The sequence below is a fragment of the Oryza brachyantha genome, chromosome 8 (assembly GCF_000231095.2).
Source record: "Oryza brachyantha chromosome 8, ObraRS2, whole genome shotgun sequence".
Taxonomy (NCBI): Eukaryota; Viridiplantae; Streptophyta; class Magnoliopsida; order Poales; family Poaceae; genus Oryza; species Oryza brachyantha.
Window position 1 is genome coordinate 16,800,025 of NC_023170.2, and position 25,545 is coordinate 16,825,569.

The 25,545-nt window shown below is 42.3% G+C and overlaps 3 protein-coding genes across 4 annotated transcripts; 1 reads left to right on the plus strand and 2 right to left on the minus strand.

Moving 5' to 3' along the window:
• Positions 1-3,092: 3,092 nt before the first annotated feature.
• Positions 3,093-5,263, minus strand: LOC102711827 (non-specific lipid transfer protein GPI-anchored 1). 2 transcript variants are annotated; one of them, XM_040526569.1, is made up of 4 exons: positions 5,103-5,262; positions 4,793-5,066; positions 3,871-3,930; positions 3,096-3,583 (listed from the first exon to the last, which is right to left on the minus strand). In XM_040526569.1, the coding sequence occupies exons 1-4, from the start codon at positions 5,151-5,153 to the stop codon at positions 3,456-3,458; spliced, it is 513 nt and encodes a 170-aa protein (XP_040382503.1). In that variant the 5' UTR covers positions 5,154-5,262; the 3' UTR covers positions 3,096-3,455. The 2 variants fall into 2 exon arrangements, with proteins under 2 accessions (XP_006660326.2, XP_040382503.1); XM_006660263.3 differs by having other exon boundaries at positions 3,093-3,583; positions 4,793-5,263.
• A 2,380-nt stretch (positions 5,264-7,643) lies between these two features.
• Positions 7,644-11,351, minus strand: LOC102702031 (transmembrane emp24 domain-containing protein p24beta2-like). The gene is made up of 5 exons (XM_006659563.2): positions 11,246-11,351; positions 10,551-10,799; positions 8,726-8,912; positions 8,538-8,645; positions 7,644-8,035 (listed from the first exon to the last, which is right to left on the minus strand). The coding sequence occupies exons 2-5, from the start codon at positions 10,761-10,763 to the stop codon at positions 7,902-7,904; spliced, it is 642 nt and encodes a 213-aa protein (XP_006659626.1). The 5' UTR covers positions 10,764-10,799; positions 11,246-11,351; the 3' UTR covers positions 7,644-7,901.
• Positions 11,352-17,724: 6,373 nt separating this feature from the next.
• On the plus strand, positions 17,725-20,679 carry LOC102712105 (ACT domain-containing protein ACR4-like). Its single transcript, XM_040527045.1, has 7 exons — positions 17,725-18,029; positions 18,172-18,217; positions 18,339-18,453; positions 18,598-18,665; positions 18,822-19,466; positions 19,861-19,964; positions 20,038-20,679. Exons 1-7 carry the CDS (start codon positions 17,953-17,955, stop codon positions 20,402-20,404), a joined length of 1,422 nt encoding a protein of 473 aa, XP_040382979.1. The 5' UTR covers positions 17,725-17,952; the 3' UTR covers positions 20,405-20,679.
• The last annotated feature ends 4,866 nt before the right edge of the window (positions 20,680-25,545 follow it).

The window sequence follows — 25,545 nt, forward strand, 5'->3', positions numbered from 1 at the left end:
TAACAGAGTGTGCTTTTTGGTACCGTTAACAGTGCGTGTTTTCTTGTGTTAATTTTAAATTCCCGAATCTAGAACTTGAGAGTTGAGACAGCCATCGACCAAGTGCTTTGTTAACCATAATCACTTTCAGGAGTAGTGCTAATCTAATCACTTTTAGAAGTAGCGCTAATATAATTCATGTGCTCCTATTAGTCTATAACATTAAAAAAACCCTGGTACTGCATCTTATCATACTATAGAGGATCATGTCATTCTTTTTTTTTAAAAAAAAACTGTGGTAAAAGAACATGCTCTTGCATACAAAATGATAGATATGGAGGAATAAGGTAGTAAAAAGATGATAATCATATAAAACAAAATAGTACTGTGTAGATTCATACGGATGACATATATACAAACAATATATATCGATCAATACATAAATCTAAGTACATCTAAATATCTTATGATATAAAACTGAAGAAGTATAAAGGTTAATAGTTGGATAACAAATAATTCTCAAAACCAAAAAACCTCTTATTTGTTCGGGAGTACTCGTCTATCCAGGTTGCATTGGGACCCAAGATTGACCCGAGTTTTAGGCTTTCGTTCCCGGGATTGCCGGCCCAACGGGCGCCAGATAGATAGGTCAATCATACTAAGCTTTTAAATCATCTGGCTTGTACCCATTCAAATCAAAGTCATTTGTCTGACCTACAATGCCTGCATCCCTTAATCCAACTGATTGAAGACGCATGATAATTAAGCCTGAAATACAAACCCTTTTTTCAAACAATTAACACAAAGGTTTTCGTGTGAAGCATGAACCATGATCATGACATTGATACATGGAAGATCACAGACAGAAGCTTTGTAAAACTTAGATATTAGAGAATAACCTAATATCAATTAAATAAGTAGAAGTGAGGCTTCGAATCCAGACCGGCTAGCCCACCACCTTGTGGAGCTAGCCGGAAGAACCCTAGACGTTTCTCAGCATTTAAGGGTTGTTGAGAGATTCCTCTGGAGGATACATAGATAACATTACATTGCCAATCAAATTGGAGTTGGAAATGAGATCGGCTGACACGCCATTCGCTTGATTTCATCATTCGAGCCGTTTGCTTTGATTTGTTCTGGTTTGTTCGTTCTTGGCAGGCAAAGATTATCAACACTATGATTGTTCCTTCCATGTGGGCTTCACCAGAAAGTCAATCGATCTGATCCTAGCTAAACTATGTGTTCTTAGGTAATGGCAGATTAGCAAAAACAAAAAGGGAAACAAACAAGAGGAATTCTAGGTTATGGAGTTGGGATGCACATGGGTGGTGGGTTTCCAACTGGTTCAGAAACCAGGCTCTGAATCATTTCAGCATCACCTCGATGATCAATTTTCTTATGTGTCCTGACAGTTAATGCCACATTGGCAGGGCCTACAAATAAACAGATAAGATGTACTGTTCATTGTCTTAAAAAAGATCAATATCTGGGTGTTTTTTTTCTTGTTCGTTGCTGGCACAAAGCATCAGGAGTTGACCAGAGATGATCCTGCCTAAATGCCTAAATGCTAGGCTGATTAAACTCATGCGCGGCACGACATGGATGATGGGGTTGCTTCCCGTCCGTCCCAGTTCAACATCTTTGCGCGTCGCACGCACGATTTCCCGGCTTGATTTCTCAAATCTTGTACTATATATCATCATCTCACTCGGCTCTATGTTCAAGTGGGATTACTCGTACCAATACATGGCATGCCACTAAGGTTCAATTTGGCTAAGAAACTTTTTTTCAATCTTTTACAATAGTATTATAAAAGGTAGCTCGAAAAGACACCACCAACGCCGCTCTAGAGATCGGAAATTCCAATATTAGTCAGAGCAAGAGAAAAGTTTAAACCGTTGGATCCTGGTAAGTCTAGGCTATATAATAGGAGAAAATTCCTTAAGTACACTTGAAAATTTGCTTAATCTCTTCTATACCCATAAATTTCATCTTACATGCCCTTGAGTTTCCGTTAGTTGACCATTAGTTAACCGTTAAATATTTCTAAAATGACTATATTACTCATCTCTCATACTTATGTGCTACCTACTCTATAAATTTTCATGTGAAAAAAATTAACTTATACTAAAATGAAAGGTACAAAATTTTTGATTTTTTTTAAAATTATGGTTAAATCCATACACTAGTTTCACTAGAAAATTGATCAATATGTTATTTAGGTTTAAATATTTGGAAAGTTGTAGTAGATATCGGTTGTATATGAAATTCATTTTCACTTTTAATTCCCTTGTTCAGAAATTTAGAAGTAGAATCTAGAAATAGCATTTGAAAGTTGTATATCAAAATCTAATTTTACTTTATTTATCTAGCTCCATGTAAAATCGAGCAAGACAATTCCCTAGTTTTTTTCTTAAAAAAGAACTAGATGTAGTTGGATTATAGCAAATGTACTGGAGTACTTTCTAATGAAGTTGTATATGGTTTTTTCTGTCAGAGTTTGACTGTTAAAGTTAACAGTGATATTCATCCATTAACGTTTAATTAGAGGCAGTACACGTCTGAGTCACCACTCATTGAGCTGTTACAACGAAAACATTCCAAACTCTGGTGGGCACGACCAGAAAGAACTGATGAGAATAATGAGTATACAAACAAACGGCGAGCATCTCTGATTGTCACTTGGACAACCTGATTAGTAGTTGCAGTGCAATGCAGTCATCAACCACAGCTAGCTCATCAGCATATGAGTCATTACTTATTAGTACCAGCCAGCCCTGGACAGAGACATGAGCAAATGGGGACAGAAGGATCAATCAAAGAAGAAGCATAGATGCTTGTGAAAGCAATCGAGAGGCTAGACATTAGGCTCCAAATGAGAGCTCTTCTCGTCTGAAGAAACTTGCATACTGCAGAACCCCACACAAAGAGGAGCTGATGCCTTCTTTCATCTTGCTTTACATTTCCCAGTGTCATGATGCAAAAGCTTGCAGGTGACTCATGCTGGAAAAATCTTGTTTTGAGCCCCCAACAAAAGGGGATGACTTTACAGAAAACGAGATCGGAAGCTTCATCGATAATTTTCTGAATTCACTCTTCATGTTAACCATTGAGCAACAGTAAATCTTATCTGAAACTTTTATTTTTTTAGGACAAGTGCACATTGACATTACCGGTATCAGTGTTCAGTAATCAGAAAATGGTACATTATTCAGAAAAATGTCTGAAACCCAACAAGCAGCGTATCAGTGTTCTGAATGTCGTAGCTAGGCATCACGCAATACAAGAGAGAAGAAAAAAGAACAAGTCTCAATCTATTTATCAGGGTACAAAACAAGTAGTGGATCAGATCATCAGAAGGAATCTGCGTGTTCCACATGACAACAAAGCAAGCAGAGCATTCGTGCGTGATTCGTTTGAGGAGAAGAGAGGAAGAAGAAAATGGTGGTGCCGCTATAGCTAGTTGAAGTGACTGATCAGAAGATGGAGGAGAAGACGGCAGAAGCCACCGCCGCCGCGACGCCGTAGCTGAGCCCGGCCTGAACCTTGAACCCACCGGCGGTGGCGGCCGCAGCCGGGGTGGTGGTGCTGGTCGACGGCGTAACTGCACGAGAAAAGAGAGAGAGAGAGAAAGACTCAATCACCGTGGTGACACCAATTGCCATTGACAGAGTGGAGTGTTGGACAGAGTTTTCACCCTATCTTTTCAATTCTGCTTATATTTATATACTAAAATTTGAATTTTCAACTTAAATTTAAAGTTGATTTAGAGATTTTTTTTCAATCATAGTTTATTTTTCACCCTTCGCTTGCTAAAAACGTGTATATAAAAGTTTTATTCACATTTTTTTCATTTGCAAAAAGAGAGGATTTGGGGGCAGAAAGACTCACCCTTGGAGGCGTTGGCGAAGAGAGCGTAGTCCGGTGAGCTTGGTGTCAGGTGCAGCAGGTCTAGCACAGGTGAAGACATCAGCAAATTACATTAGAATTTGCAGGACGATATGAAACATTGTCAAACTTTAGTAAGAACCTGGTAATCTAGAGCAGATTAGTCATGAAATAGATGCATCGCAACCTGATTTCAGTCTAACAGGAGGGGAAATTGCAAAGGTTTTAAATCTCCGGATATAGTTGTCGCTATAGCTGTGTTTAAGGTATGGTACAACTATTTTGAGCCTATGTATAATTTAGCTGCTATAGCCTCATTTAGCTTTGCTGTTAGCTGTTTTAAGTCCAGCCGCTAAACCCCTTAGCCAGAGATTTAGAACGCTGGAAAATTAGGAGAAAAAGTAGATTAATTATGAACTGAATCATGCAGACAAGAGCAGAAGCAGCACGGCCCAACACGGCCTGCTTGGCACATCAGTTTTTTTTTTCTTTTTCCTTTTGCAACAAGTGCTTGTGTTGACTGTTGTGTGGCTGGATCTTGAGTTCTGAATTGTAATTATTCATGTTTAAAAAAAATAATTATTCCACCATGTAAAAGCAAGTGGGAAAACCATGAACTAATCTCCTTTTCGGTTTGGAGGATTTTTCACAAGAAAACTAGAGAAATTGAACCATTTCAAGTAAAAATACCGTAAAATTTCTTACTAGAACCTGTGCTGTGAAGGTTCCGTCGATTCACTCGATAAATAAACACAAAACATAAGCTGAGAACATAGTACAAACTAATTGAGTATAAAAGTAGATTTCATAATAAGATAATTAATTATAGAGAGGAAGCATGCATCTTGCTCCTCCAAGACTGAAGAGTCGCATGCAAAAGCAGTAGAGTGAGTGAGTGAGAGAGAGAGAGAGGAGGGTAGCTCACTGATGCAGAGGGAGACGTTGGCGTTGGGGAGCTTGCAGGCGGCGGGCATGGCGAGGAGGCGGTCGAAGCGGAGACCGAGCGACTGCACCTCGTTCCGGCCGCTGTGCACCTGCTGGACGATGTAGCAGAGGCACTCCGGCCGCTGCCGCTGCGTCTCCGACGTGTCGCCGCAGCACGTCGACGACGGCGCGTCCTCGTGCCCGGTCGCGTAGTCCATGCAGTTGGTCAGCTTCGTGAAGTCCTGCTGGCACTTGGTCTGCAGCGCGTCCGGCGCCGCCGCCGGAGCCGCCGCGGCGCCGGTCGCCGCCGCGCACCACGCCACCACCGCGGCCGCGAGCACGCACCACCTCGCCGCCATCATACACACCGTAGAGTAGAGACGACGACGCGCGTTCGCCGGGTTGCTCGAGCTAGCTGTGGGCTGTGGCTGTGCGCGGCGCGGCGGGGTGGGGTGGGGTGGAGGCGGTGGCGGGCGGCGTTGGGTTTATAGGCGAGACGAGACGGCATTGAAGCGGGGTGGTGAGAGTTAGATGTTGCATTTAAGACGGACAGACCGGCCAGCGGTTAATTCGATCACTCCCCATTTCCTCCCTAGTATATGCTCTTCGCGTTCGTGATACTCTCTCCGTTCCGTCCGTGTGCTAACGTAAAATGTTTAATCTTTTTTAATGTTTAACTATTTATCTTATTTAAAGAATTATAAAAATATTATTTATTTTGCTTGTGACTTACTTAATTATTAAAAGAATTTTAAACACAACTTGTCATTTTTTATATTTTACTAAATTTTTAAATAAGACGAATGATTAAACATTGAAAAAAATCAAACGTCTTATATTATAAAACGGAGGTAATATCTTTTTAATCAGCACTCGTGGCTTACATTACGTCCATATGATAGATGATAAACTACTTAGTTTCATAGAGAGAAAAAAATGAATTTTTTTAAAAAACTTTTAATTTTCTTTTCTGTTTTTTTTTCGAAGAGATCGTTTTCGCGTGGCTTAGGGTGGAACCAACCGACGAGTCTTTTTTTTTTAAGTGGTAGAGATGTAATAAAATTTTTTAGATTTTGATTATTAATGGCTTTTAACGTATTTAATTCGGAAAAAGTAGATAAATATTATATACATAAGTCGTAAAGAATTATCACACTTGGGGGATTATTTTTTTCACTCAGTTTTGTGAATCAATGAAAGACTTTTCCTTTTTGCCTGTACGTCTTATTGGTAGATCCGACGATGACCGGAGACCAGAGAGATGTGTCTAACATGGGTTAATAACAATCGAATTTGCATAAGTATAGAGCCTAAGGTGCTGTTTGTTTCTATATAAGTCATAGGACTAAAATTTAGTTATAGGACTAAAACATAAGTCCCTTTTAGTCCTATCCTATTTGTTTGGAGGGACTAAAAAGAACTAAAACCTTATTAAATGACATACTCAATAGTACACAGCATACACACATAGATCTAGAGTAGTAGATTAGGTGTATTATAGGTCTTTAGTTCCTTTTAATTCCTTCACAATCGATTTAGAGACCTAGATAGTTTTAGTCTCTTTTAATCCCTCCTGTTTGATATTTTAGAAACTAAAAAGGCTAAAGTGGAGGATTAGTCCCTCCAAACAAACAGCCCCTAAAAACAGCAAGGACACACGCAGGTGACGCCCAGGACGGTTGGGAGTTCAGAGAAGATTAAACTCCTGTTCACGGAGTCGTCCTCTTCTCCAAGAATATCAGGGATTTGGTTCACTCTCAGTTAATCAATTTCATCGTCGTCCTCCTCGCTTCGCTAAGCTGCCTTTTGAGCTGTATATAAGGTATCTCTCCATTGATGAGCAGCCAGAACGACGATCGATGAGAGCCAATATCGTAGGATGATGTAACCGAATTATAAGAATTGATATTAAATTTGTGTTTAGGTGGAAAAGAGGAGAATATAAACGTATTGTATATTTATAGCCAGCCGTAGTACGAATTTTAACATATTATGTGAAAATAAAATGAGACAGACTATTAAGTTGGCTATAATATGAACAGGCATGGTGGTAGATCAAAATAAAAAATGGTGTCACTCGCTTACTTTACTATACTTTATTAGTCTGCTGCGTATATCTGAGTTTGGAACGAGATGGTACAAATACGATAAAAATAGTTGAACTATAGCTAAAAATATTTCTGAAGTAGGATCTTAGGCACCTCTCATATAGCAATATCCGAGTATAGATAATAGGTCAATTTTTAGAGCGAGGCAGTCAAAACGAAGTTCCGCAAGTGGATCTGTGGATGGAGGCCGGGATGATAATGGTATGCCGCCATGTTTGATCAGTCCATGTGCTGCTTGCTGGGTGGGCATACTCTTCTGCATTGCAGTACTCCATGTGTGCCTACCAGTACCAAATTAACTCCTTTCTGGTTGGTTCAACTGTTGCTTTCACAAATTTATTGTGGCTTGCACCTGTCTGTAATTCTGTATGCTCACACACACAGAAAATGCATTCAACCGGTACAAAATGCAGGGCAGGGTTGCTCTCAGAATGAATTCATCCAGAACTTCTGTGTCACTGATGTTTTCGTTAGTGTGAGTGAGTTGTTTCGCTGCTGCTGCCAATGCCAAGTACACCCAGAGACCATAGATACGTGTTGGGCCAGAAGAATCGATCAGTAACTGATTTCAGGCTGGGGTGGTTGGAGGCTCCAAATGCATGTGGCTCTCAGCTGATATTTTGCGTGACGTCAAACAGCGTCTGGTCTAGCTGGCAATGCTTAAATAGACCAGCCTCACTTGTGCTGTTGTACAAGGTCAGATATCTGTCACTGCCAATGACAATTCTCAGCTGTAAAAGAAACTATTCCAATCGAGCAGAACATTCATGGGACCGCTGCAGCTGTGCAAAGTAAGCTGTAGCATGAAGCTGATGGAAGGGAGTATAGTGGAGTTGGCAGTATAGTTTCAAGGAAACATCTATGGAATCATAATATAATTAAAGGTCTGTGTGACAGGAATCCACACCATGTAACAGCAGATCTAGCAGCCATACAGTTCAGAATTACAGCTTTAGTTGGGATGACGAGTGTAAATTAGGAGGTGATGCTACTTTTGGAGTATTAGACCCTCGATGTCCCCAACTTGCGCTCAAACAGGCGGCGCAATAGATAGACTTGAATGACGCTAGCTGCAATCAGAGCTGCCGACTCCAACAGAGCCTTGTGGACAGCCCTCCTGCTCATGTTTTCGTTCACTGCATGATCCAAGGAAAGATAAGATTAGATTATATCGAACTTGACAAATATAGGCAGCAGTACAGCCAAGAAAATATAAAGAAGGAATGGCTTCTTAGGTAGCAACGCTGAGCTCATACATTTGTAGTTGTAGATACCTCCTATCAAAAAGGATACGGCAAGTAACGGCCAAAGGCAAGCACTCCCAAAAAAAAATATGATTGCTTGTTCTCAGGCTTCCCAGCGAGTATGGTGCCAATAACTGGTCTTATGTCACTAGGTGAAGGGGCAAGAAACATTGCATCCTTTTTTTAGGTCATTAAATGAGCACATAAATATCTACACAACAACTTATAGAGCTTGACAAGCTATAGTTGGTAACTGCTAGTAATTTTAGCTAAAAACAGAACGTATGGCATGGCTATTGATGAGAATCAAATTAAAATAGTAAAAACGACAGGAACAACAGTTAAATTTTTTAAAATAGTATTTATCATGCCATGTGTAACAGAAAAGACTTACATATAGCTTGTCGGTCAGTTTGGGCCTCTAGCCAGTGCTGCTCGAACTGAATGTTGTAAAGGGCTTCATCCAACTTTGCTATTTGTTCAAACAAAGGTGCAAAATGTTCTGCATCCATTACAGAAACAACAAGTCAGAGATGGTAGCTTATGGTTTAGCGAAAGTAGAGAAACTTCAGAAATTCTTACCGTCTTTGGCATGCTGATCGTAGTACGAAAAATGGCCAACATGCACATCAAAATCTATAGTTTCATGGTATGGGGATTTGTTGGTGAAGCAGAAACGATGGACGCCTCTCTTCTGAACTATAAACTCAAACTTATCGCTAGTCTTATCACGAGAATCACGGACTTGAGCACCATTAGGATCCTTAACCTGTGATTTGTCAGGATGGAGCCATGTTATACATAACATCATAATTTATAAGTAGTGCGTAAAATAACAATAGATTGCTAGCAACATGCTTTAATTCACTCAAGATGTCATGTAGATTAATATTGACTGGAAGTACTGTCTTATCCGTGTGGAAGCAACTGCACTCTAAGAGCAAGTACTATGGACCTCTTAATACAAACCCCAAGATGTCATGTAGATTAAATTGTGAGGTGAAGAGAAGAGAGGAGAGAGGGAATGAGCCACCCTCATGCAATGGATAACATTTACACAATCTCCAAGAGAAAAGGAGAAATAGAACGTAAATTGCCTAATCAATGGTTGAAATTAGTGTACTTAAGGTAGTGTAAATGTGATGTGTTGTATGTTTCACCTCTTAATTAATGAATTGCTTACATGAACAAAATTAGAGGTGACATCCACCTCTATTATAAAACTTGCTCTAAGGTTATTCCCAATGCTTCCTCTTCCCTATCGATCCATTTTTCAAGTTTTTAGCTAATACTTAATTAATGATGTGTAAGAAGTCACTCCGTTTTGCGTGCACGGGAAATTAGTTCCCAACCTTTGGAGCTGAACACAGCCTAAGCCCCTCATTTTTTTCGCCTATGTTCATGGTTATAAGCCAAAATTAGAATTTTAAAGCGTAAATTTAGAGTTGATTTGGGGTATTTTCATAGTAGTTTATATTCCGGCCATTGTTTTTAGACCACTAAAAATATATATATAAAAGTTTTACCTACAAATTATTTTTTGATTGCTAATAAGCCATTCGCTTATGCTTAATTTCCGCAAAATAATGACATCCTAAGTCTGTAATATAGTATGTTAGGAGATTTTCTTTACTAGTATTATTAAAATTTTGTTTTAAAGCTCCAAACGCCATGCTTTCAACTAATTGTTGCATTAAACAGGACAGAGATCAAGAAGTTCTCATGTAAGTACCAAGTAGACTTAATTACACAATGCCTATTAGTTTAGCGTACACACAGATGCAGTGGCGTAGCCAGGAATTTTTCGTTAGGTAGTCCTACCACACAAGTTGGTATCACATACAAAACAGGGGACTCCAGAAGTTGGGCAGTGACCGACGGGTAGCCCGCATCCTTAGTCAGCCACGGAGCTAGAGCAAAACAAAGGGTGTCTGACTTACTTTTCCTATAGTTGCATATATAGTTCTAACCAAAATGTACTAAATAAATAGGTATCCGTCGACTATAAATATTACTTCTTCAAATGATGACAATATAAAAAGTGCATAATTTTCAACATGCACAAAGACTGAAGAAATTGCAACAATTATGTTTGTTTAATTAATATGTAGAATTGCAATTTGCTGGCTGTTGGAATAAATGTACATGTGTATTTGCTAAGAAATGAACAAAGGAAAGGAACACTATAAGCATTTACAGGAAAATGAGTCATGGTCACCTAATAAATTCAGAAAATATGGTTTGTCTAAAGTCTTGGCTTTTTGATTCGAACATGGCTTAGCGATTAGTGAAATACTGCAATTTATAATGATTAATCGATTAGTGAAATCTGGGGGTGGTCACGGGCCCACCCGGACCACCCTCTGGCTACGCCACTGCGCAGATGCAAAAGGAGTTAGGTACTTACCACAAGATCCACTCCGTCCTCGCTATAATGCCATGGGGTGTCAGCCTTGATCACCACGAACGATACATGAACCGTATCCCCCTCATACTCCACGTTATGTGAGAAACACTCTTCCCTATCGATCACAAACCGGATAGCCAAAGCTGGGTATAACAATGTCAGAGTGCAGAGAACCAAGAGGCACACCGTTCTCCAACTCAGGACCTCCATCATATCGATGCCGGAGCTAAACACTTATTGCACAGCTTCCTGCAGAGACAAAATTCCAAAGCATCACCAGATCTCTTCCGTATAAACTCTAAACAAACAGGCAAGCACTGGTCACACTGAGGGACGTGCCCTGGGGTTTCGTAGCATCAGGGAACCTCAAAATCGATCTTAATATTTTTTTTCTCCTTTTACGCTAACATCAGCAGTAAGGGGATCTAAAGTGGGTCATGGCCTCATCGGGGTTCAGCTGAATCCCCAAATCTAATGCAAATCAAGCGCAATCACTACCCCTCCATAGCCTAGCAAACGAATCCGCCGCAATCTACCCGCCTAATTGTAGAAACAGGTAGGTTTGGATCTAATCAAGCTACAGTTCAACTGCAAGGGAGTGGGAAAAACCCCCCGAAAAGCAAACCAATCCAAATCCGGATGGATCTCCGGTCTACGCCGGGTCACCAGCGCGGAAGAGGAGGAGACGGGAGTACCTCGCGGGGAGCCGAGCCGAGGCGTGGCGAGGTCTCGCTTCGGCGAGAGACGAGATCGACGGGGAGAGGGAGAAGGCAGCCGCCGCAGCTGATCGAGACGACGACGGAGGAAGAAGAAAGGCACGGAAGGACAGCTTCGTGTGCGCTCATGAGGATTGAGGAGGCCATGGTTTCGTTCGTGGGCCGGACAAGACGGCCCACGCAGTGTTCGGCCCAATATGCTTTTCGGCCCAATCACGCGCGAGGCCCGTGAACATCTGCAGCTGTGGATCGCAGGGCTAGGGCCCCTCGGCCCAAATAGGACTGGCCTTACTTGGCTTGGGCCGCGTTTCGTCACGGCCCGGTCATCAAATGTCAAGGCCCACTTGTTGCACGCACAACGGCAAAGCTCAACGTGTTGGGACCGCCTCCTATCCATCACCCGACAGATTTTTACACAAATATAACACGAATACAACTGCTACATCGTTCTATAATATAATTATTATCAGGGCATTTAGTATAGACTAAGGATAATGAAAATATTCCCTTTCAGTCATTTCGGTGGTTAATTTTTAAATTTTGAATTGATTGGATTCTCTTTCTAAACAGATGATTGACTCTCAATAATTGAAATGATAGAAATAATGTGAATCACAATCAGTACAAAATGCTTATATTTATATTTTGATATAAAATTTAAATTTTAGATTTGCTTGTATTTTGAAACGAAGGTCGGTACGATATGGATATAGTATAGTAAGCATATGTAATTAGCGTATAAGTTTTTTAAAAAAACATGAAACAGTGCAGCAATTGTCCACATGTGGCGCGACCGAGGTCACGAGATCTAATTTTTGCCTGACCTATAATATACAGTAGAAAAATTATCATCATAAAAAGGTGTATGTTTAAACATTATACGCTTAAAAAATATGTGTATAAAGTTTTTATATCAAACAATTATATAGAAAATTACATTCGCACGGGCGCACGGGCATGCGGTGCGCAGGTATTCACCCGTTTTCCTTTTCTAAGTTTGTCCACGCGTGCCACGGCCTAGAGGTTGTATATCAGATTGCCTTGCCCTGCACATATCTATTCGGAGGAATTTACCATTTGGTCACTAAACCGGATGGTTTTACTAAAATAGACACAAAACCGTGAGCTTCTCTAAAATAACTTTGTATCTGGTGCTATCCTTTTAAAATGATCTTTTCTATTTTCTTTATTTAGTATTGAATATTTTTTAACCGGTCAATGAAATAAGAGATGACTAGACGAAATAACATAGAATGGACACACCCTTTGTCGAAGGCGTTCAGGTCTCGCGTCTACCTCTCCTTTCTCAAGCGCTTGGCTCGTGCGTCCATGGCCGGCGGTGACAGTGCGTTGCCGGCAGCCACCTCCCGGTCGAAGAGTTCCATAAGTCCGACACCCATCTCACGACCGGGAGGGCTCACCCCCAGCGATCTACAGACCGGCCAGGCGCCTACTGCTGGTGGCACCAAATCCGGCGACCGCACATGTGGCGACCAGCCACCCCGGCCCATCGCCCGTAGTCCTTGGGCAGACTCGTGAATGCCCAGCCCGAACGCCGACGGCGCTCGGTCCGGTGGCCTCCCAACGCTAGGTCCGACGGTCTTCCCTATTTTTCCTCTGCCTCTCAGGGGCATTTTCGTTCCTTATTTCATTGACCAGTTAAAAAAATTAATACTGAATAAAGAAAGTAGAAAAGCTAATCTAACGGTCCAAAATTGCATAGATCTTCTACTGCTATGAAAATAGAAAAGCTGATCTCCCAGGGGCATGAGCCGACAACGAGATCGGCCGTCACCGCACGTAGATGACACGTCCGGGCCTCGCGCGCGGTCGACGAGCGGAGCGGAGCGGCGCGCACGTCCGTCGCCCCGCCACATCGTCGTCGTCGTCGCCGACGCCGACGCCGCCACCGCTGCCGCGCACATGCACGCGTCTCGCAGCAGCCACCGTTAACGACAAACCCAACCCCCGCTCGATCGCCAACCGCGGATCGCGCAGTGATTCGCGCTGCCGCATGCGCCATTACGCGCGGCCAATGGCCATGGCGTGGCGTCGGCGCGAACCCCGACGGGATCAAGCTAGCTCAGGGAGCAGGAGATTTCATCAGCAGCATGCAGGCCGGCCGGAATCTCCAATAATCCTCTGCATCTATCTGTCTATCTATCTGCACATACAGACATGTTTACTCCTCACCTAGCTGCTGTCTTAGCTACCTATTAACCTCTTGTTTAAGTGTTTAACCCTGCAAGTTTTAACTGCACGACGCAAGCACAGTGCTACATTTACTACTAATTACTTGCATCCACCATGTGGCCAATAGGGTTGGCAACCAATCTATTAATCGATCTCTGAACCGCTGCCCTTGGCTGCTTCCTTCCTCTCATCGTGCTGTTTATAATCAATCCACTGCGCCTGCTGTTATAATCTACTTGCCCTACTCAGATGCTGGTTGGTCTATTGCAGCAGGGAATATTTGTCACCAAAGGACAACTTGATTAGTTGATTAACTGGCTGATGCCAATGGCACAAGTGCCCGGTCTTGCAGTCCTTTGACCGGCCGGCAGTGTAGCAGCAGCTCTCAGATGGTCGGACTTACGGTTAGAGCTAACAGAGTTTAATAAAAACTCTAGAGATAAAGAAAAAATCCTAGAGAGATGATAAAATATTTATCTTGTACTCTAAGTTTGTATTTCCAATATACGATATAAATATATCCACGAGAGTCAATAGAATACACAAAAGATCGTCAGGTTCCTCTCCTGTTCAGTATTTCTACACCTCTTGCTCTGTTCCATGTTTGGCTGCTTTGCGCTTTTGGTTCATTGTTCAGTACATCAGGCAGCAACTAGATGACAGTTTTAGTTTGCTCATGTGTGTCTAGCTACCTTGAGCTGCAGTTTGTTCTGTTAATTGCAACCATAGGTAAGCTAATGTAGACTAGTACGTTTTTTAGCAGTTTGCATGCCTCAAGAGAAGCCTGAAAAAGGTGCTCTTTATAGAATTGCAACTTGAGCCCTATCCTTAATTTTTAACCAATGGTTCGTACGAGATTCGACTCCGATCAGTTAAATTCAAATGCAGTCTTCGGTGACTCGAGGTGAAGATACATTGACACCAACATCAACGGCTTAGAGAGTCAGTGATCCATGCACCGATCCAACGGCCAAGAACACGAGAGCCCAGGGGAGCTGCACTACGTACACTGCTGCTACTAGACACTCCAAAACAAATTTTACAAAAGGTGATAAATATAAGAGATTTGCTCCAGTCCAACAAAAAATATCTCGAAGTATCGGTACTTCAAGGTACCAAATTGTTTTTCACCATTAGATACCAACGATTAGAAACGATTTGTCCCTTTGGTAGACTGAAGCAAACATCTAAATATAATGCAACACGGCAAAGATGGCAGTACAACTACACATGTTTGGTTTCAAAGTACAGGCAAGCTCTCCATGGAAAGCAAAAGCAGGTTAGCATGTACTACGAGCAGCAGCAAGCAGCAGGTAGAGGCAGGCTAGCATAGCATGCAGTGCATTGCATTGCAACTCCTAAAAGGAAGTGAGGCCTTTGTTTTCTTGCATGCGCCGGGGGGACAGCCAAGAACTGCAGGAGGTTTGCACGGCGCCGGTCACCGGCCGGCCGGCGATCGAGAGAGTCGGCGAGTTCTGCGGCCATGGCTCGCAGCCGGGGGCAACTGTTCTGCACTTCTGCTCTGATCTGTTCCTCGTTTATAGTCCTGTGGTACAGTAACTTACAGTAGCAGTAGAGATTAGCTTACAAAAAGGTAAACAAATTAATCTCGATGAAATTTTACATGAAACTGTCCAACAAAAATCTAGAATTTTTTAAGGTACCATTCAATGATGGTGAGTCATGCCCGTTAATTTGGATCCAACAAATCTAATTTTCTTATACTACCCGGTAGTATATATAATAGAAATTTTATAGCGGTAAAATTAAAACTAAAATATATAACATTGCGATAAATTTATGTGTAATATATCATATTAAAATAGATGGATTGGCAAATATATTTTACCGAAGTTTTAAATAAAATATTAAATATACTTATATAAATATATAATATAAATATATAGTTAAATCTAAATTTTGCTACAGTATCACCCTTATACTGGTATAAGGTACCAAAATCTAGCCACGTATTTGTAGCGGCAGAGTGGATTGTAAACTACTAAGGCCTTGTTCGGTTAATCTTACCACAGGAGAATTCAAGGGGATTGGGAAGAGATTTATTCCACACCTATTGTGGTATGAAATTATTCTCCCTCAATCCTCCCCAATCCCTCTCTTATCTTGGGGAATAACCGAAAAAGGCCTAAGGGGATACCGGAGACGTGGAATGGCAACACATTCATCGTCCACGGAAGGCTTGCAACCTTTCAAAAGTAGCATTCCGTGTTCCTCGAGTTTCTTATTTCCATCGTTAACTCGCTGCATATGCAGGCTCCATCTGGCGAAGAGACACTGAAGAAAACGGAGCACTTGGCCGTGCACCTCTGCTGGCCTGCTACTCCATGTGTTCTGCTTATGTTCAGAGTTTCAGACAAGTGTACAAAGCCAGGATGCCATCAGGAAGAAGCCCTCTGCCAACTGCCACCACTGCAGCATCATACTCCATTTGATACATCTCCAAAATAAATATCTGAAGAATAAAATCCATTGCATTGACAATGATCATCCTTAACCATCAAACCCTATCGATTCTCATCATGCACACAATCTGTCTGCATAATTAAACTAAGCAACCAATGGAGAGGTGCAAAAGTCACAGTTGGCCCACAAAAAGGGAAAGGAGGATTCTACTCAAGATAACCTAATCAAATCCCAGAAAGGTGAACAACTAAGTAGGATGCAACTAATTTGTGAATTGGAAATGCTAGAATGGGCAAAAGAGGAAAGAGATGAGAGAGTGAGAAATTCAGGGAGGAAGAGACAGATAGGAGCAGCAGCAGCAGTAGTGTAGTGCCCCCATTTGCAAGATCTGCTCATCACCAAACAGGGGTGAAATGAGGGGACCATCTGCTAGCTGCCACCCTCAAAATCTCAGCGTTTTTGCCACGAGCTGATGCTGAATCTCTGATCCTGTTTGAGATGTGTGGAGCAAATAGTGTTTTTCGTGCAGTCCGTTAAATTGACCCGAAATCAGATCGCGTTGTCTGGATGGATGGATGAGAATGGAGGTAACTTTCGACAAGATAAACTATGGTAGATCTCATGTGTTTCTTGGTTTTTTTCTCTGAGTTATAGGATACTAAAACAACTAAATTGTAATTGAAATCTTGATAGTTGTAACAGCCTCCACATTTCAAGCCGCTGACTTGTTTCCCACAGCTTTGCTTTTGTAGCATTCCTTGTGTTAGTTGTTCAATTATCATATGACAGTAATGGTAGTAAAGTGGTACACTCTATTATATTTGTTAGGGGATTAGAGTGACAAAATGAACACACTCCATGGTCATTTTTATATATAGGTTGCACAAGAACAAGTTCTCTATGAGTGAAGGCAAAGAAAAGAAACCAAGTCAACGTTGACCTTTTGCAGAGCTTGGTCATTATACCATGGGCATCCTAACCTTTGTTTTTCTCAATACAGATTTAATTAGGCATGAACAATGTTGTAATGCCACATCACGTTAGGCGCCCAATTTCGCCCAATACAAATGCTTGCCGCCATAAATCTCAGTTAAGTAGAGTATCCAGGAGTGCAAGTGCCGTGCAGCTACAGCTGCTTCTGCAGTTTTCTAATACATCTGTGGCCATCTATCTATCTTCATTAGCAGATAAACATGTACAACGTGGGCAAATACAACAGACAAGTCGGATAAATCTTGCATATTTTTGAGATTTTTGAAGAAGACTGATGTATATATCTTCAGTTTGAAACCGTAAATTCAGAGCATATCTCTGAGAATTGATGCCCTGATCAAAACTGGGAGGCAAGAATTTGATGCAAAACCGGAAAGAGCAGGTTTTGAATACCCAGAGGAGCATCTCAGGATCTGTACAACTTCAACAAAGATCCACCATAGTGGCCAATCACACAGAGACTGAAAACATGCATGTTGCATACAGCCGATGGAACAGTAGATGTACAGTAAATGATGCTACTAGACACATATGTGTGATGCAATGAAATCAACTACTATGATCAAAATGAGGTTGGGGGCCACCATGGGATCAGTATATACTATATAGTAACAAGCAACCATCTCCAATATGGACAGGAGGCCACACACAACTACACAACAACACAATCAGAGAGAGAGAAAGATAGATAGAGAGAGAGAGAGGGAGAAATAGAGATAGGGGAAGCACATCATCACACACACAAATCCACAAGTAAACATCCATCCATCCATATCCTCCTCACTCACCCATAAGCAAATATATATACTAGTGACTAGTTGAGAGGAGCTGCAGCTTCAGACATTCAGAGTGAAGAGCACAGCAGCAGCCAGCCAGCTAGGGTGGAGAGGAGAGCTCACCACTACGCCACCACAACCCACAAAGAAAGTAGTACCACTATACACTTAGATTTGGGAGGAGCAAAGGGGAAGTATCCCTTTTGCCTCTCTATAGCTCCTCTTCTCTTTCTTCTCTCTTCTTCACCTTGTTGCAAGCAAGAGAACAAAGGAGGCCGGCTCAGTTCAGTCCTTGGAACAATGATGGCCTGTGGGTCTCCCCGCACTGAGGTGGTCGATGAGTTCGAGAAGCTTGTCATTAGAATGAACCCTCCAAGGTATGTTAGTCCTTTCTATTCTTTTTCCATCTCTTCTTCTTCTTCTTCTTCTTCCTCCTTCTTGGTGTTTCTTGCTGCCCTTTGACCTTGTTAACTGTGCTGAGTTCTTCCTTCTTGGCCTTTGGGGATTGACTTCTTGCAGGGTCACCGTGGATAATACCTCAGACATGACTGCCACCTTGGTGAAGGCAAGCAAACCCTTCTCTGTTCTTGGTTCTTGCTAATTCTTGCAGGTTAATTCAGAGCATTTCTTGGCAGAATTTTTTCCCCTATTTTTCAGACAGGAGAGGTTCTCTTTTCTCTCTGCAGGTGGACAGTGCAAACAAGTATGGGACCTTGCTGGAGGTGGTTCAGGTGCTGACTGATCTGAAGCTGACCATAAAAAGGGCCTACATTTCCTCTGATGGAGAGTGGTTCATGGATGGTGGGTGCTTTGCAAACCTCCCCTTTCTTAGAAAGATTAAGGATTGGAAGGAAAGCATGCGCCTTTTTCTGATCTAGCTCTTGTAGGTGGCTGCAATCTTGCCGTCCTTTTGATGTTGTGCTTTGTGTCTTTGCCTTTGTGCAGTATTCCATGTCGTGGATCAGGAAGGGAACAAACTTTATGATTGCCAAGTCATTGACAGAATTGAGCTGGTAAAGTACAAAAGAATCAATTCCTCCTACTTGTGTTTCCTCAGACTTGTCAAAGATTTGTTCAGCTCAGTTCCAAGAACAGAGAAGCTGCAGAGCAAGTCAGCGAGCAATGCACATTTGTGTTGATTTTGGTGGTGTTTGGTTTGGTTTTATCAGTCGCTGGGAGCTGGGTCGCTGAGCTTCCGGGCGCCGGAGAGGTCGGTGGGGGTGGAGGCGGAGGCGGAGGCGGCGCAGACGGCCATCGAGCTGATCGGCAAGGACCGGCCGGGCCTCCTGTCGGAGGTGTTCGCCGTGCTCACCGACCTCAAGTGCAACATCGTGGCGTCGGAGGTGTGGACGCACGACGCGCGCATGGCGGCGCTGGTGTACGTGACGGACGCCGACACGCTCGGCGCCATCGACGACCCGGACCGCCTCGACTCGGTGAAGCGGCTGCTCCGCCACCTCCTGCGCGGCGGGAGCGGCGGCGGCGGAAGCGGCCCGCGGGACAGGAAGGCCGCCGCCCGCGCCGCCATCCCGTCGCGCGTCGCCGCCGCCGCGCACGCCCCGCGCCGGCTCCACCAGATGATGCACGACGACCGCGCCCGGTGCGGCGACGCCGCCGGCTCCGACGACGTCGAGGGCGGCCGCGGCCGCCCCGTCGTCGAGGTCGTCGACTGCGCCGAGCGCGACTACACCCTGGTGAACGTGCGGTGCCGCGACCGGCCGAAGCTGCTGTTCGACACCGTGTGCACCCTCACCGACATGCAGTACGTCGTCTTCCACGGCACCGTCATCGCCGAGGGCTCCGAGGCGTACCAGGTAAAGCGTACCACACCTCGCCCTTGCGACTGTTCCATCGCTGCCATGGCATTGCACTTCACTCTGCACCTACCTAGCTAGCTGCCTAGCTGCTCTAGCTCTAGCTAGCCACCATTCCACTGTGCCATGCCTCGGTTTCCGTGCTCACATTTGACCAGTACGTACTAGAGACACCACAGCTGCTGCTGCTGCTACATAGATACTGCTAGATCTCGGCATGTGACCGGAGAAGAGATCCTTAGTTTTGTGTGTGTGTGTGTGACGATGTGAGCTCGCTCGAATGAACAACCTGCACCGCATGTACGATCAGTTTTGCTTGTCAGTAGAAAGAGAAACGCACGCGTACGTGCTGATACACCGTCGTCGTCTTGCTCGCCGGCGAAATCTTTTGCAGGAGTACTACATCCGCCACCTCGACGACAGCCCGGTCACCTCCGGCGTCGAACGGGAGCACCTCCGCCGCTGCCTCGAGGCCGCCATCCAACGCCGCAACACCGATGTACACACACCGCCGCATCTTCGAATCATCGTTTTATCATGGCATCACGTCGAGATTGATCATGGTGGTGTGGCAGGGGGTGAGGCTGGAGCTGTGCTGCGAGGACAGGGTCGGGCTGCTATCCGACGTGACGAGGATATTCCGGGAGCACGGGCTGTCGGTGACGCACGCGGAGGTGGCGACAAGGGCGGCGCGGGCGGCGAACGTGTTCTACGTGGTGGACGCGTCGGGGGAGGCGGTGCAGGCGCAGGCCGTCGAGGCGGTGCGCGCGGAGATCGGCGAGCAGGTCCTGTTCGTCCGGGAGGACGCCGCCGGCGCCGGCGCCGCCGGCGGGCCCAGGTCGCCGCCCGGCCGCGACCGCCGCTCCCTCGGCAACATGATCAGGTCACGGTCGGAGAAGTTCCTCTACAACCTCGGCCTCATCAGATCCTGCTCCTAGATGATCGCCATCGCCATTAACACTAAGCTAGTTCAGAGCAGTGTAGCTTCTCTAGCTAATCAAGCTAAGCTTTAAGACAGGTTCTCTGTCAACGTCGTGTTCGTTGATCCATGCCAAAATCTTGGATGAAAATGGGCATCATCAGCAGTGTAAATATTCCTGATTTCCTCCATTGCTGCTTGTGATCTGCTCAATTGTTCATCTACCAATTAATCATCAGCAGCTGGTAAATTAAGCAGCACGAATTACGAGAACCCCCAATATGCAGCTAGGGAATCCATGGTTGACCAGAAATGACAGTCGCCGCGACTAAATTGTAATCGAGGTCAAGATGGAAGAGAAAACTATTGAGCAAATCGGAAGTAAGACTAAATTAGAAATCGAGTTCCTTCTGCAAGATCGAAGCAAGAGGGGTTAATTAGTTACTTGAAACCAAACTGTGCTACGGCATAGGTGTAGTCAAACAATTGCTAAACAATCACGATGAGGTTCTTGCATGTTGTTGTTATTCAACTGCAGAACATGTACGGCAGTTTTCTGCTCATTCAACATTGTCCTGTGCCGCCGGTTTGAGATCGACGGATTAGAGAATTGCCTGATTTTTCATACTTATTTTGTAGGTGTAAACAAATGAATTAACTACTCTCAAGTTTAAAATTTATTCTAGAAAATCATAGAGAGAATTATCGTATAAGATTCATTTGCACGAAACATATCATTTGGAAATTTGGAAAACATATACGTGAAATTGAAAATCCATGGCTCAACTCTCGTAATCTCACCATTATATAGGTCATATTTGTTTCTACTTAGATTATCGTAATCTATATGATTGAGTTAAATTATTATAGGCTGATCCAAGTAATAGATGGTAGTATGAGTAATTACTTTAAAATACCCAAGAACAATGGGTATTTAGTCACCTAATAACCTAAAAATGCATCTATGGAAGATCTTGTAATACAGACTCTAGATTATTGTAATTTGTACGCTAGATTATAATAATTTGTTACCAAAATATTTGTGTGCTTCATATTATTTACAATAATTTATATTACAATATGTGAAACAAACAATACCTATTCAACTCAGGATCGTATTTTAGTGTAGTAATATATTGAACAGTTCTATCACACCGCCACTAGTCCCAACCAATCCGTTAAAAAAAAGGTCAAGAAACAAATCGAAACCCTAACACTAGTACAATTTTTATTAAAAAGAAAACTAGTACTATAACAGCAGGTTTTTACCGCTGTGTAGAGCCATGCAGGGATTCATCCATGTATGCATGCCCTGCAGTTGCTACAGTCATATCCAGCCATGGCAGATAGATGCAGAAGTTGCTGCAATTTCCATTGGGTTGAGGCCATCGTCTCGTCTGCAACCCTACACGATGCAAAAATTGTTAAACACACCAACGAGAAAAAGAATTCATGTGAGGCGTGCATTGGCCGTTGCAGGACCTACAGGGTGGCACAGTAGCATGGCAACGAAAGAAGATATTCCATCCATCTCAGAATAAAATACACTGTAGCTACCTATCGTTTGTTCTTTTGTTCTAAAAAAATATACATACCTATTATTTCTCTAGCTACTCTCAAATCTCAATCCATTTCAGTTTTGATTTATTCGCATACTTTTTATCGTAATTGACTATAATCATTTATATGTCTGTTTTGTGTATCTCATTAATTTTGACCAAATTTCTTTTTTAAATACCTATATTTTAGAACAGATGAAATATATTATACCATATAATTACTTTCCCGTTTTATTTTATAAGACTTTTTTAGTTTATTTAGATATATTTATATATTAATTATATATCTGATATATATATCTATTTATTAACATACATGTGAATCTACTCGATGCTAGAAAGTCTTATAACAGAAAATAATAAAATCCAAGATGAGGTACAAGAATTCGAGTTAATCTACAGGGGAACAGGAGATGCATGCAGTTACGGACAGAGAGTATTCAGGGCCAGAAAACCAGAGCAGCGTGTACAGGAAGGCCATGTGATTCATATTAAGAAAACACGTAATCGCCGGAAACAGTTTGCTCCTGTGCTACCCAGTGGCTAAACCCCAGACCCCAACCACACGACAAAAACCTGCCTGCAACTGCGATCTTGCATGCGACGGGCTCGATCCATCCATCGGATGCAAGCGACCACGGTTTTTTTTAAAGCAAAAAAAAATATCGTCATTTCGCTTATGCCTATTACTGTTTTTATTTTTTATTTTAAAATATTTTAGGGTTAATTAAGAGTTACTGTTGTGTAAACTATAACGATTTATCTGCTAAAACAATTGTTTATGATAAAACTTTATGCATGCGTTTTAGTGAGATTGTAAAACAGATGCTCATAATAATAAAGTATGATTAAAAATTATATAATCATACGTAGAAATAAATTTAAATTTTTGAAGCAACCTATAAGTTTGAAGTGTAAACGGTGTGCCCGATTTTAGTGAAGAGAAAACACCCAAGAGGTCAGGCGACACAAAGGTACATCTCGTTGCTGTCCCTTTTGGTGGCATGCATGCATTCCAACTTTTGCGTCGCCATCACGCCTTGATTAACCTCATCGTCCCTGTGCCCCCCTATCAATCTCTCAAAATCCAAGGTGATCCAATGCTGATCTTTCAATCTCATTGATGGATGATTGTTAGGACAAATTATGAATAAAACTTTCGTACATGTATACTTACCGATATAAAAAGCAAATGCTGATAAATAAATTATAATAAAAACACTCTAAAATCAACCCTAAATTTAAGTTAGAAAAATTTAAATTAGGCTTATACGCATAAACAGAAGCAACATGACGAGGGTGTTAGCATAAAAAAAGTATATCAAAGATGCTGTGAGATTAACCTTTTTACTGATGACATATTGACATGCACGTATGGTGGCAAGCTTGCTTGTCAGATGTTTTTTTTTAGGCAAAACTGGTCAGATGGTTTTTAGTAGAGTAGTTTGGCATGGTTGCAGAGGATTAATATTTTTTAATGTTTCCACTTTCCATGGCAATCTGAGTAAGCTGGATGCTTCCTTGGTTAATTATTGTGGGCATCAATGATCTAGCAGCACTTTTGCACGTTTACATCGTTAAGTAAAGGCGTAAAGCAAAGCTGTTACGCTGATAAAAACTTTCCACAACAAAAGGCACAGGATAGTTAGCTATGCTGGCTGCTTGCACGATTTTTTGTTGGTACAGTCGATATGATTAATTAACTGCTAATAATATATGGTGTGAAGGTAAAATAATCTTACCCCCTGTACGCAGGTAGATTTATTCTAATGAGCTATCAGATTAGTAATTTAGAACTGCTTTGAGAATTTAACGGTTCATCCCAAGTCCAGGCCCTAAGTCCAGACCAGATCGGGCTTTGAGAATGGTTCTTTTGGGCCAGAAATTGATATCTGGCTTAGCTCAACAGGTCATATATTTACTGCTATTTTTTTTCATTTCTGATTATACCTAATAGCCAAATTTTGAATTTTCAACATTAAATTTAAAGGTGATTTTAGGGTTTTTTTTCACCGAAGTTTATCTTTGAGCTCTTGTCCCCCCCCCCCTGAATTTGAACCAAATTTGGCTCTAGTTCATACCATGGTTCTTCAAATTTGAACAAGCGACTTGCACAAGGTATTTTGGTAGCTCTTGTTCATACCGTAGTACTATTTGGCTCCAGTAGTGATATTCAAAAACTTTAATCATTAGGGCCTATTTGGTTAGTTTGGAATAGATATACTCTTTCTTATGAAAATAATGTAAAATCATATATTCGGATGGAGCACTTAATGCTTACAAAAATCCAAATTACCCCTTGAACTTTTGCAATAGTCCGAGCAACCCCCTGCCCCCCTCAACTTTAACGCTAGATATTTAGCACACCAAACTCTTTAAGTAGGACGAATTACCGCTTCCTCTGGGCCGTTCTAGTCATCCCTGGCTCCATTGCCAACGGTAGGTACCACGTAGAACTAAAACCACCTTCACTTTAACTGAGGAAGACTGAGATGGTAATCTGTCTGATTTGACAAAAAAGGTTTGAGGTGTAAAAATGTATGGTATTAAAGTTAAGATGGGTATATCAAAATATTGCAAAAGTTTAGGAGGGTAATTAGCACTTTTCCTTAACCTGTTCCATCGTAACAATTACAAATGTTTTAAAGTATGGTGTGTGCTACATATCATCGTACAACTTCCCCTCATGGTAGTCTAACAGATTCATTACCGTCCAACTTTACAAAGTTGAAGCGATACCAATCCACGGTGACAATCGGGTAGAACCAACCAGGGGCGGAGTCAAGTATAGGGCGGCTAGGGCTTTAGCTCTATGCTTAGCTCTATAATCCCATTTATATCTTGTTAATTTACCATATAAATTCTAAAAATAATTAAATACATGTTAATTTAGCCCTACACATGATTAGTTTTTAGTTCCGACACTGGAACCAACAACCTAGGCCGCATAAAGCAAAATACAAGTAGGGTATACTAGGCAGTGCAGGTAGCACAGCAAAAGGATGCAGCATTGCGCTTTCCCGTTGACAAGGTGAGGGACAAATTAAAAGACGGCTTCCCCCCGAATCAAGGGTGGTGGGAGGGATGTCGCCGGCGACAGGACCCGTCAATGGCGAGGGAGCAGTAGTACTGTGCAAAGGCCCCGAAATAAGATTAATTTTTATTTTGCAGATACAATGCTCTTCGTCTTATTTAAATTTTTTTATGATTAATATTTTTTATTATTACTAGATAATAAAACATAAATAGTACTTTATGTGTGACTATTTTTTAAAAGTTTTTTTTATAAAATTTTCAAATAAGACAAATGATCAAACTTTAAACACAGAAATTGAAAAATAAAGTTACTATGGGGCAGGACAGTAGCAAGCAGCAGCATGGTGACGCTGTTATTGAGGCATGACCTGCATTGCAAACAATATTTGTAGTAGGTTAGTTGCCAGTGATTTCGTGGCCACACAAGGCCATGCAAATTGCAACGGAATCAATGGGGGCTTTTGTTGCCAGCCTTTGTCGCTGTGCGTGTGTCCTCCTCCTGCTACTACTCCCAAAAACAAGAAAATCCACCCAATCTAGGCCTCCTGTTGGCTCGCACGCAAAA

Bases quoted from the DNA above. Each gene is read 5' to 3' on its own strand.
- LOC102711827 (XM_006660263.3), bottom strand. From the start codon at position 5,153: ATGATGGCGGCGAGGTGGTGCGTGCTCGCGGCCGCGGTGGTGGCGTGG. The intron at 3,931-4,792 runs GTGAGCTACCCT...CACCTGTGCTAG, and splicing joins CAACGTCTCCCTCTGCATCA to ACCTGCTGCACCTGACACCA. The intron at 3,584-3,870 runs GTGAGTCTTTCT...TTTCTCGTGCAG, and splicing joins CTTCGCCAACGCCTCCAAGG to TTACGCCGTCGACCAGCACC.
- LOC102702031 (XM_006659563.2), bottom strand. From the start codon at position 10,763: ATGATGGAGGTCCTGAGTTGGAGAACGGTGTGCCTCTTGGTTCTCTGC. The intron at 8,646-8,725 runs GTAAGAATTTCT...TAATGGATGCAG, and splicing joins CGATCAGCATGCCAAAGACG to AACATTTTGCACCTTTGTTT. The intron at 8,036-8,537 runs GTAAGTCTTTTC...TGGATCATGCAG, and splicing joins AACTGACCGACAAGCTATAT to TGAACGAAAACATGAGCAGG.
- LOC102712105 (XM_040527045.1), top strand. From the start codon at position 17,953: ATGATGGCCTGTGGGTCTCCCCGCACTGAGGTGGTCGATGAGTTCGAG. The intron at 18,218-18,338 runs GCAAGCAAACCC...TTCTCTCTGCAG, and splicing joins TGACTGCCACCTTGGTGAAG to GTGGACAGTGCAAACAAGTA. The intron at 19,467-19,860 runs GTAAAGCGTACC...AATCTTTTGCAG, and splicing joins AGGGCTCCGAGGCGTACCAG to GAGTACTACATCCGCCACCT.